Source organism: Acyrthosiphon pisum, chromosome A1, assembly GCF_005508785.2.
Source record: "Acyrthosiphon pisum isolate AL4f chromosome A1, pea_aphid_22Mar2018_4r6ur, whole genome shotgun sequence".
In the NCBI taxonomy this organism is placed as follows: Eukaryota; Metazoa; Arthropoda; class Insecta; order Hemiptera; family Aphididae; genus Acyrthosiphon; species Acyrthosiphon pisum.
Window position 1 is genome coordinate 126,198,126 of NC_042494.1, and position 13,838 is coordinate 126,211,963.

The 13,838-nt window shown below is 34.5% G+C and overlaps 1 protein-coding gene across 1 annotated transcript in view; it reads right to left on the reverse strand.

Moving 5' to 3' along the window:
• Window positions 1-2,783: 2,783 nt before the first annotated feature.
• Window positions 2,784-13,838, reverse strand: part of LOC100162562 (nuclear hormone receptor FTZ-F1) — a 59,625-nt gene continuing 48,570 nt past the window's right edge. Inside the window, exons 7-10 of the mRNA XM_029488260.1 lie at window positions 5,416-5,674; window positions 5,127-5,227; window positions 4,566-5,029; window positions 2,784-3,800 (exon numbers count right to left, since the gene is read on the reverse strand). Of these exons, the coding sequence (XP_029344120.1) occupies window positions 4,883-5,029; window positions 5,127-5,227; window positions 5,416-5,674 (507 nt within the window). The 3' untranslated portion in view covers window positions 2,784-3,800; window positions 4,566-4,882. The remainder of the gene's footprint in view (window positions 3,801-4,565; window positions 5,030-5,126; window positions 5,228-5,415; window positions 5,675-13,838) is intronic.

A 13,838-nucleotide genomic window follows, 5' to 3' on the forward strand; every position in this document is an offset into this window, starting at 1 on the left:
TAATAATATTATTATACGTATACAATACACATCCTCCGACCTATTACCAGAATTACCAAACACAACACTCCTTCGCGCATTTTCAAGCACCCGTACATGATATAATTTTGTACACGGTTTTCTTGCATCCGTATCGAAACGCATCGCAAATTCGTCCGCTCCAACCCTTCTCTCGCGTCTCAAGACAGCCATCGCGTTTCGACTCGTTTTGCGTAACTGCAACTGCAATACAAACTGCAACATTGATTTGCGATATGGCAAAAACAATATATCACATTACCGTGTCAAGCGCACTGCAGATGCATAATGCATTAATTCATAGTAATAATATGTGTACACATATATGTGGTAATTGGTATCATCGATTGCACCCGTTATTTCATATTATTATTATTATGGTGCTGGTTCTGAAACAAGTGGTTAGAAAGAAAACAGACGAACTCTTAAGCTTTTATATATTAGGTGGTATTTAAAACAATTAAAATTATATATATCATAACAATTACCTCTTCACCAACAAAAATATAATCTATTTTTATCGCCAGAGAACAAATTTCCTTGCCTTATCTCTCCCCTTTCCCATCCAATCACCTACCCACTCTGAAGCTATAGTACACTTAAAAATCTACTCTCTCAAAATCCAACAATCCAACACTCAACAATAACGATATTTCGCTTATCCTAATTACGGCTATAGGTACACCTACATATTTACCTCTACTATCCTCGAAGCCATTCGGTATATTATGTATTTTTAATACATTAAAATAAAATAAAATAAAAAAATCCAAATATAATCAATAAACATTATATTTTAAGATCAATACACATAATACGAATAAAAATAATACGCTGGTAACAGGTTTTAGAAACATTCTCGACCACAAATTTGTACCATTAATTATCCGTGTAAATTATTTTTAATTTCGTTAAAAAAAAAATAATAATGACGTCTTAACGAGACAAATCAAGTGTTCTGAATGAAAAAAAAAAATATCGCATAAATAATAAAATTAAACGTAAATCTATATTTACATCAAAAATAGATAATACAAACACAAAACACTTAATAACATGGTATTTATTATATTTTTTTTTATTTAATAATAATTATTATTAGCTTAAATTATATTTATATATAAATTATGTTATTTATATTATAATATAATATATATATATATATATTATATGGTACAAACGCAACGAATTTATTGAGGTAACAGGATTTTTTTCATATTTCTTAAAAATATGTGTTTAATTGTATTCCGAAGCAACGAGAAACATAATCTATGTTTTATTTTTCGTGTTCTCGTAACTTATTTATAATATACATATATATAATAAAATGTTCATTTAATAACTAATACAATACTAAGGGATAAAAAATAAAAATACATAGCTTATATTCTAAGCGCGGTTAAAAGTTGAAAAAAAATCCTTAAGAGAGGGTCAAAATATAGTTATACAATAATGATAATAATAATAATAATAATAATGATGCCAAATATATAATAGTAATATTAATAATATAATAATAATAATAATAATAATAATAATGGAGAACAAAAGAACCAACAGTGTTAAAACCAATAATAAAAACTTAAATATTTCATTATCTCAAAAAATAAAACGTATTTTCCTTTTAAAATAGATTAAGAAATATACTTCCAAAATATATATTTATATATGTATTATTATTAATAACATTATATATTTTATTTAAAAAATATTCAATCACAATGTTTGATCACGAATTCATACGAAAACCCTGGACGCTTTTTTTTTTAATAATTATGATTAAATCTTTTTTTAAACTATTAGTTTCCGAGAAAAAAAATTAGTTAAATAATATCATATGATATTATATGTCTGGAAACATTGTAGTACTTTGGTCGAAATTCAAACATTTTTTTCTTTCTTTTCTCAAGATATATATATATATTAACAAAACATCAACTGACTTGCAGTGTTACCGTACTGCCCCGAGCACGTATGTAAAGGAAGACAGAGACCGGGAAGTGTCAACGCAAACGCGGTAACACACACACACACACATCGAACGCAAGTCCGTGTGAAGAATTGTACAATCAAATAATATTGAGATGTCTGAATATTGTGTGCGCACGCTTGTGACAAACCGAACGAACAATACAAGCATAAATGATGAATAAAAAAAAAAAGGAAAAAGAAAAGATAAGAAAAAGAAAAACAATGAGCAAGTACATAGTAATATTACTTACAAAAAAAAAATGTAACGGTAACTCATAGTTTCATACAATCATTCTTGTGTTTCATAAAATTGTTTTTTTTTTAACGACAATATTATTTGTTTTAAAATAAATATTTTTAACACCTAACATTATGAACCACAAAGGTATATAATAATAAAAATAATAATAATATACGCCATAAATCTATGTATACACGCATAAATAAATAAATCTCTAAATCTAAACAACTATGAATCTATATGTTTTATGATAACTATAATATTATAATATATTATACTTGTAGAGGAAATAAAATATAATAAGGCGAACGCTAACTTGTCCATCACCTACTACAAGGAGAAAAAATAAAATAAAACATTTTTAGGTATTTGTTTTTAAATTTAATTTATTTAGACGGAATGTTTTTCTTTTTTAAAACAAGATCCAAAAAACGAATGCCGAATTAGTGATTTTATGCCCAAATATCCCAAAAAAAAAATTTGAAAGATAAAACTAAAACTAATGGGGTTAACAAAGATAACGAATTGGTTTTAGAAAAATATTTTGTACTCTTGTTATGGAGGCAATGGTAGTTAATCTTTTTTATTCAATTGATATTTAAAAAATACTATATACATAAATAAATATGTATATGTACTTACATTTTTTTTTTTACACAAATCGTCGTAAAGAAACAAAATATGAGTGTGCGGATATAGTAAATTGGTTCAAATCGTTATAAGATCTTTACAATTTTGTAGTAAAAATACAATTTACAATAAAACACACGAATACTGTAAACAGCAATATTTACACACATTTATTGTAGTCATTCTTTCTTTGCATATGGGTCTCACTTATATATCTCTTTCATGAACAAAATATCTGCAATTAATACAAAGAAGGAGAAAACCAAACATAGCGGATTAATATCTTATTTAAAATTGGAACAGTGTTTAGGAACTGAACGGCTTGTATTATATTGTAGATAATATAATCTTTTTTAAACATTTTTAAATCTTGAGCACATCTCCTTTTACTGGCCTTTTGAGATTTGGTAACCAAACATTAAATACCTAAGCTAAGCATTAAAATCATTATAATAATATATATACAAACTATATCGCTCATAATAAAAATATATGTATACATACGCATTATGCTATAATATATAATATGCACTATATAAACATAACATATGTACTTAATAATAATAATAATAATAATCGGATTTTTTGGGCGCACATAGTGCACTCTTATTTCATTAGTCATCGGGAGGATTACTTTTTTTACATTTATAATATAATATATATAAAAAAAAACATAAGTTAAATAATTAATAATAAATAATATTAATAATTATGTGGTGTGTATTTGTGTATGTGTGTGTATTGGTGTATGTTGTGTACATCAGTGTATGTGGTGTGTACGAGTAGTTTTGACCAACATCGCGTACGTGTGTAATGACGCTGTCGACGAGATCAGTTGGTAACTCTGTAATGACTCAAAATTTATTTAGTTGTCATGGTAACGTGGCTGTCGCTCAAATAGACGTTGACGGGGTCTGTCTTTTAAAATATTTGGCCAACCCTGAAAAAATAAAAAATTGGGTTAAGCACTTCACAACCGGCAGCAGTATACATGGTTAAGTTGGGAAATAAAAATTGATGTGTGACTATCATCGGATGTCATGTTATCCGTCCGTGGCGGCGTCATGTAGCGAAATATCGTCTCGATAGAAAAAAAATTACTAACATAAAAAACAATAACAGTGCGATCAACACGTATTATTATTAGATAGGTAGGCAGAACACTACGACTTCATTTCGTTGAATGACACGATTCGGAGTCTTGTAGTAATCCATGTCTCGATGTGGGAAAACATCACCGGCCTAATTGGCGATGTATTATTGACATTATTATTAGGTAGGCGGCGGTGTTGTATATTATACAACATCGTATATTATTATTTATTATTATTAATAATATGACGGTCGCTAGAATATTACGTGAGCGCGGCGTAGTAAAAACACGACCACTGCGTGTAACGATGCGAAATATCAAGACTAGTCCCCCTTGACACCGGACGGGTTCGCGGATTAATGTTATCAATTTTATTATTATCATATTATATTATTATAAAATATCAAATAAATAACACTCGCTCGCGTCAATGATGACCAGTATGACGACCGATGAAATATAAAACGGGTTAAACTCGACCCACCCGCCCGACAGACAGCTAGAGCTGTAAATCATCATCATCATCAAACTGGTTGATTTTAATATAATAATATTATGATACCTGTGATGGTCGAAATAATAATAATAATTTAATATGTACGTGTCTCTTACGTGGAACGAGTGCGAGGAGTGCCGTGCGGTGTGGTGTCTGTTCTTCGCATTGCAGATGATGTCGATTTGACTTTGTGGGCATGAGTGTGTGTGTGTGTGTGTGTGTGTGTGTAAGGGGTGGTAGTGGTGGTGATGGTGTGTTGTGTGTGGACATCTAAATATATATATTTTAAATAAAATAATAATAATAATAATATATTGTCATTATTATAATAATAATAACAGCAGTATATAGTATATACGCTATTATTGTTATAAAATATATAATATTTTGGTGGTGAGTAGTGTGTGTGTATGTGTGTCTTGTGTGATTTTTGTTATTTTCGTTTGGCGTGCAGCATCTCCATGAGCAACGTCTGCGTGGGAGCGCCGCCACTACAGTGCTTCAAGTACAGACTCTCCTCGCCCCTGGTGGCTATGTGATGGATTTCGGGTAGTACGGACAACAATTTGGTAAATTTGTCCTGTAAAAACGAATGCGAAATCGAGACGTTAAATACCGGCTGGTCATTGTATGCAATCTATATTTTCGATTATGATATTATTTCAAATCTCGTTTACCTGTACTTGAGAGTTGGCTGTGATGCAATAGTCCAAGAGAGCCTTCAACACTTGCTCGTGACCTTCGTGAACGTGTTTACTGTTGCCAATCCCTTTGACATCTGCAACAGAAAACAAAAACAAACACCAAACCGTTAAAAATCGTAGTCATTTTATAGCGGTATCTATATATAGGATGGGTAGTCTGAAGGATTTGACTGGCATCGTTATTGCAGCTCGTTTCGTTTAAATTTAACCATCAAATTCTCCAGACAAACATGGGAATGTTTCCCATAAAACGACGTCTTACCGGGGTTCAACAGCAGCAGGAACTTTAAGCAGATGTAATCGCCAACGTCAAACTTGAGCTCCTGTAACCTATCGATGACCTGGGCGAAACAATCAGCCATCGTGGTGACGCCAAGTAGACCAAGAGCGAGTAGATCGAACTTTTGCCCGTTGTGCAACATGATCTCGTTGGCCAGGTTGTTGTGCATGTGCTGGTGGATGTGATCCAGCACCAGCATGTCCGACCACGAGTGCTGCAACAGTTTCATCTGGTCGTCCACCTGTGTAACATGAAAAAAAAAGTTTAGTAAAAATTGGATTCACTACGCAATCGCTGTAGTTTATAAAATATGTAAAACAGCTAAACAATATCATTAATTTTAATTTATAATACATCGATCAGGTACGTAATAACATCATCCTTCGACGACGACGCTATAATTTCATGTCATCAACGGTAACACGCACGTAAGTACACAAGTTTGGGTGATGATAGTAACGCTATAATGTTATATGCACATAATTAATATGGTTATACCTATAATATTATGATATTGATATGTGCTTAGGTGCCGCATTTTTGAATTAATTATATCACAGACTCGGGGTGAAGTCTACCCTCCCCCGGAGAACGGCGAGATACGCTACTCGCGGAGGGGTTGAATATATATAGGGAGATGGGTTTATACCAGGGACGCGTGTCTTGTTGCGTAACCAAGATTTCTACGACGGTGCGGGTCACACCACATCGTAGGATTTAATTTATAATATCAATTCCCGTCACCCCCGTCCGCCGCCACAAATATTCTCTTCGCGTACCTACATTACAACAATATCGTTATACACGCGTATAAAAATATATTGTATACATATACATATTATATTCACGGCACATCGCGCGATCGGAGCGTATAATATTATGATCGGACCTACTTGCAGCATTTACGCGTAACGAATCGTAAGACCTTGAAAAGTGAAAGAAGAGTCTGTGACGACGGTGGTTGCGCCGTATATAGAGGTGTATTACACATACATATACATACATACATACATACATACGTATATGTATATATATAAGTACATCTACACGGTATAATAATAGTAATAATAATGATATAATAATAATAGGTATAATACAGGTAAGGTATATATATATATATAAAAATCCGTAACGACTGCGTGCACTCGTTTTCGGTCGGACGGTAATTTCGTTTTTATATTCTCGTCCGAGTCAGAGACGTACGCACGACGACGACGACGATTACTATTACCTATTACTATAAAACATAATACTATGGTAACTACTACCACTACTACTACAACAACAACAAAATAACTAGTATTACTACCTACAACAACAACACAACAAAATAACTAGGATTACTACCTACAACAACAACCACAATAACAAAACAACCGCATCTATACGAATTCTACAATTCTACTCGCTGCGAGTACGTCTTGGTAAAATTGCTATTGTATCCGTTTTACTGTGTGTCAGTAGTTGTAATTGTCGTCGCGGTCGTTCGAAAATCCGAAAATAAGGAAAAAAAGGTTTTAAAAATAACTTAAATACAGTAGCGTTACGCGTGTTATTACGTTATCTTAATTTTTTTTTACACTCCGTCTCATCTGCGTTTTCCGCTTTCACCGCAGAATAGACCTTGAGGCTCAAGGCCAATGCCGGCGATTTCACTTATGCGCGCGCGTGGAAAATCCGATACGCCGCCGTAAGAAAAACAACGACGTCGTACCACGACGGTAAAAAGCGGAGTATTTCCTCGGCAAGATGGGAACGTACGACGCGTAATATTATCATTACCGTCATCGTCATTACTTTTTCATTATTTAGGGTTGGCCACAATGTCTATTTATAATAACATTATATACATAGGCGTTGTTATATATTAGACACAATAATATATCGTTAAAACGCGTTCCCGCTGATTTTATTAATCCACTAGAACCTTGTAATCGTAAAAATGGGACACTTGACATGTGGTGTACTGGATACACGCCAAAATATGTACAATAATAATACTAAACAACGACGACGTAATATGGGAGTGAGTTTTATCATCGTTACCTACGCGCGTTAAACATAATAATATAGTTTATTATTTTTTTTTAATATCATTGAAATTGCGATATCACATACGGACGCATATTTGCATCGTGTGTATCGTCATTGTCGACACATTATAAAATATATTTGGCTCTCATAATATATAGGTACCTATTATATATGTTCCGCTCGTTATAATATATATCGAAACGTTCCGAACGCGAAACTAGCACTTGACGTCATTTTAATAACTATTTATTTACTTTTTTATAATGACGTCAAGAAATCTTCCGATCGCAGGAGTTTGCACTGCATCTATATATTGTGTTGTTATAAACGTCGTAAGTATAATCTCTGAGCATCATCATCATCCACAATAACTGCGTGCACCGAATGCAGCTGCACCGGGGAAAAAGTGCACGTCTCGACTGTACGTCAGAGTGTTTGATCGCTTTGATAATAATTACAAGAACTTATCGAACAACCGGTTGAACGATATAATACAGGAATGCACGTGTCAACACCTTTTTACGCTGGATCGTGACGTGATGCACAGAACGAAACATGATTGTGATATTTACAGGCTAATTCTTCTATTAATGAGTCGGTCACGGAAAAGTTTATACACGATGCCCACGGCCTGCTCTCGAATCGTGGCCATAATATGTGGTTAAATATATTTAGCCACACACTTATACAAATTAAGATTTGAATTAGATTCGTTATAGCATCCCCCCGCACCACATAATACCATCAACCACAGGTGGGTGCCCCGAATATTTTATTTAATGTTTATAAATTGTTTCGAGACTTAAATTAAGATTTTACTATTCTAGTCTTTAAAATCAAGAAACAATCGGTTTGATCAACTGTTGCACAACGCTGTATATAATATTATTATTATAATATGTAAGTATTTGTGAAATTCAAAAATTTTAATTGTGTAATCAATAAACCGTTTATAAGTGCTAAATAATATAGGAAAAAACCGTCTGTAGATTAGACATAGGTAATCGTATACATTTTTTTCAATAACATTACAGGTGTCTTTCTCGTTTCGTTTTGACTGCAGAAACCCGAGGACTGAATAATGGTGCAAGACTCTAAATCGATTCGATGATTATTCGGCGCACGTCCCGGTGTACATCATATCAAATGATGAAATATCTTTTATTATTTGTTATTACAGTAAAATGTGTGTAAATCAGCCCAATAAGTAGGTAACGGTACATGTTGTGTGAGTTATACTTATACTATATATATTAAAACAGGTGTGGGCGATTTATTGATCAAGAAGACACATCGGCCACACTAGATTTTGATAAAACTAAGAAAATAAAATCTTTCTCGATGTATTCGTGTATTTATGTATTATTTTATAATATTTAAATAAACATCACGGACAGAACATTGTACATAGAAAACATGTGAATAGGTATGGTATTAATTTAGTATATATAATATACATTTATTGTGTACAGCGAAAATATGACGCCGTCGTGCAGCGATATATACAACAAGTCGGAATTGCAATATTATTATTATATAATAATATAATAATATGTTTTGTATCAAAGGGTGGGAAAAACGAACGAATCCCAAGCCCACGTGTCGTCTGATGGGCGCCACGCCGCCTTCATCGCTTGTACGGCGCGACGCGACACAAGGGCACCATCATACACACGGCAATAACTAATAATAATAATACCAATAATAATAATAATAATATGCGTTTAATGAAATACTAAACAAATCTCGGGCCGATGAACTTGGGCAAAAAATAATGCACTACAATAGTGACAAATGTCCGTGTATGGAACGGAGTCAGTGTCCAGCGTGATGTTGATATTATGTGTTGTTAGTTTTTTCAACACTTCCGCGTGCAGTGTGTGTTCGTGTGTGATTCCCCTTCCCCCTCCCCGTTTAATATTGTTCACCGATGTTTATTCTGAAGAACATAATTTCAAGGCGACAAAAATTGGCATTCGGTTCACGACATTCAATATTTACACTAAAAACCGCGTGTACACTCGTTTTTTATTATTATTGTTTCTAAGTATAAATATACACACACAAGACGTGTTCTTAACCCGCGGATGGCCGAAGAAAACAATGAACCCGAAGAGTGCATTATAACTTACCAATTATAATATAACATGGCGCGCGTGGTGTGTAGTATGTACCACGTATGTGACGATATCGGAGGGAATAAACGCCGTAGCCGTCAAGACTAACACATGATAATAATATTAGAATACCTAACACTTAGGCAAATAATACACATTTAATTGGCCGGGATGGACGGGTTTTCACATCGACATTCGACGCGGAGACAACTCGTCAAATTTTCGGTTTTGTTTTTTTGGCAAACCCGAAAAATGGGTCATCGGAACAAGACGGCGGCGGCGACTTTGTTCGCGTTATCGGTATCGCGCGCGCGTGTGTGTCTATCGCCTTGCCTTTATTTAGAGCGCGAATTATAGACGATCGAACAATAAACGAAGCCTTTTGTGGATGAATACAAATAATCACGCAATAAGACAGAGAAGAAGAAGAAAACGGGTTTCGCACCAAAAACAATAATAATATCATAAAGATGGAAATAAAAATTCATCGACCATTATATAAGTATAACTGGCAAATATAATATTATGCACACACCCTGCCGAGTAAAAAACGAAGCCTTTATAATAATAGCATCGTACATAGTAAATGGGACACGACAATGGACTAGCGGAGTACAGGCGTCTCGGGCGACCTACACACACACGGACACGCACCCGCGCACGCGCCCAAACGCGATGACGTATGTCCCTTCCACCCCGCGCCCGCGTAGGATCGATCCCTGGCCTGACCATGACCTACCGTACACAACCGAATTAACCTAGTTGCAGACACCCCTCCACGAACGTTTTACCCCCGCCGATCTAGATTACGCGATGGCTTAATGCTCCTAGACCTCCTCCCCTCGACTACCGACCTAACGTCATAGTGTTATTATTATATATTATGTTATATACGTGTACAACATCGAATTGTATATAATATAATATTTTTTTTTTCGTCGCTTTGATGGCTGCCCCGCGTTCCTGATTCTCGGTCGAAAACTCCCCAGAGACGGGGCGTCTACTATTCCACCCCTTCTGCACAGCACGTGTAATAGGGGAAGCCGACATTTGGCCAAAAAAAAATTCAAAAAAGTTTTTCATGTTTAAAAAACAGAATCATTTTACAACTATAATAACACGATTATATATCATTATGACACGGCGGTATATTATAATGTAGTCGATTAACGTTATTCCATGGTCAAAATATTAAAACATATTACAAAGGTATAGCGACTTAAGGTACTTGCAGTAACACTAAAAACCCATATTTTTTACTAGTAGTTTGTATGATAGCGTCATGCTTTCTAAAAATAAAAAACCTCTTACATAAGACGTATAAAATGTACACGTAGTCTGGACATCTATAAAAAAAAATGAAAAACTGTATGGTTTTAGAGATGCAGTCACACGCTATCGGTTGTTTCAAAAATATTATTGTTAACACGTGTGACATCCAAATAAAAATTACATAAAATTTACTGCGTTATATGTATTTATATAAACCATTACGTAAGATGTAAACAAGAAATATCATCCGACCGGTAAATTAATTTCGTTTCAAAAACATTATTCCTCCGAGATTCCTATAACAATATATTACATATCTTATAATATAGTAATACCAGTTTTAAATTTTCAGAAACGAAAGTTTTTTTTCATTTTTAATTGCAATGTGCGAGACTCTTGACCTTGGTTCTCGCACGTTGTTTACAATATGATATATATATGTTTTTAGAAATTCTCCAAAAAAAAAAATTGTGTGAATTTTTGTGAAGTAAACAATAATATTATACTCTCTGTATTCTTTCAATTTAAATATAACATTGTTTATGCACTTTACATTGTGCTTAGAACACGTTTTGGATTTTTAACCGTTTCGCAGAGCACATAATATATTGTTTTATGTTATACGTACGCGCGTATTATATATAACAAAAAAAAAAAAACCGAAACCAAGCCATGAATATAAATATATTCCGAAATATATGTGTCACGGGCGTAATGCAAACTTTTCGCCTCGTCGTTTAACGTGCGCTGAACAACAGTCGTGTAATATAATAATACGTACATCGGTATACATGTATCTAATGGGAGTTGCCCATCGTACAATGATATCAGAGCACACTCGAGTACGGCATATCCGTCCGGTCCACATTGTATGTCTGTTGCAAGTATATTATTTGATGATCCGAGCATAACAACAGAAATATAGATTTACAATCGATAGATACCGAATACATAGAAACAAAAAAAATTTTTAGCGAAAAACACGTAACCGACTATAAAGCTGAACGCTATACTATTATTATTATTAAAATCATTAATTTTTCAATTGTAACAAAAATTCCGTACATAACATAAAACGTATTATTTTATTACTTAAGCAAAAATTGTTATTGATAAGTAATAAGTAATCAAATGCATACATGATCGACAGAACACAATAGGAATGTATTGATTTCTCGTCAACAAATATGAACGATATTTGGAACTTTCGAATTTTCACGTAATATTATATGTGCATAGTTTCTATCATTCAAAAATATGTCGATTGACTAATTTAGATTTTTAAATTAAATCACAACGAGCTTAAAAATTACAGGTAAAACAATAAATACATTTAATCTATAGTCGTTGTTGAATACGACAGTTAAATATTTAAATATACATACGCGTAAACACGATTTATGTTATATGTATATTGGTGCGGCCACAAAATGTATATCAGTGTTATCAAAACCCTTAAGTTCTAGAAAATATTTAAATATTTATTGGAACTTGGCTGCCACCTATTATTAGTATCGAAACCTATAAACTCTGTTGGTAAATGTTTCGATAGCAATCGAAAGTATCGGGGAAAAAAATGAAAACTATATTTAAAAACTAGGGAAAAAACACTACGGGCTGGCGGTTTTATCGCGCGGGTGGCCTCAACGGTCGAACTTTCGTGCGGGGGCGCTCCTTTCCGGCCATCTATACACGTCACCCGCGCGCGAATACCTCCGCCGCAAAAACGATATGACCCAGAAAAAACACAAACACTCACACCAAAGTGATTATTATTAGTGTTAAATATATACGGACGAACAAATGCAAAACGAAATGTTTTACCGAATTTCCAATAACCGTCGCCGCCGATACGTACCGTGAGGAAAACGTGGTATACGATATTATGATTAAAAAACATATTTTCAAATATTGTAAAACTTTAGCACAGTATAGATTAGTTTAAAATCACATAAAAACCGTCTTTTATTTCCGATTCGTGTGCGATCGTATTGTACTATCGCATTTTGCGAACCACACAAGTACCATCGCCACACCTAAGCAATATATATAATGCATAATAAATAATAATAATATTATTACTCAGTACGGTCGCGGGCAACGCCGTGGTCGTTCCGACTCGATTAAACGCATAGTAATAATAATAGTAAAGTATTTTATCAACGACGTCGGCAGCGGAACGGCAACGCCGACACATAATGAGCATCGTCAAAAGGTGGCGGCGGCGGTGGTGGCGACAGCGAAGCGGAGGGAACGGACGGCGAGCACAACACCACCGCCGAGGACGCCGCCGCCGCCGTCCCCCTAAATCGGGCCCCCGGGACGACTGCCGCGCGACTACCACACACAACAATACACGGGGCCGGTGCCGCGACCGTCGGTTGTCTTTGTGCCGGGCCAACGGTGCGGCGGCCGAGCGCCATGCGCTACTCGCTGGCTCGCTGCACAGTGCTCGTACTGTATATTTATAATATTATTATACTGTTTTTTCGTATTTTTAAACGATTGACGCCGCCGCCGCGTGCAATTAAAAAACGTCACCGCCGTTATTGTCGTACTACGGTAAAGACTATAGGTACGCGTGTGCATAACATTACATTATTATTATGATGATGCACATCGCGCACACGTCGCTTGCTATATAATACGCACCGCTGTTTTCTTTCTTTTCGTTGTTTTAATATTATTATAAAATATTAAATACGAGTGCCGTAACAGTTATTATTATTGGTATTACACAGTAGACAAAAAAATACGCAAATCCCACGGGAATTCGCGTGTCCCGCGTGTTCCCGGCGAGAAACCACGCGATATAATATTATAATATACCTGTTACGATACAACGACAATAATATAATAATAATAATATCGTAGTTGCGGCCAACTCGTTTTTCGGCGGCCATAGTATAATAATATATCATTTCAATCGTAATTAAATAATAAATACGAAAAAAAATCGCACGCACGGCACCGACGGCATTG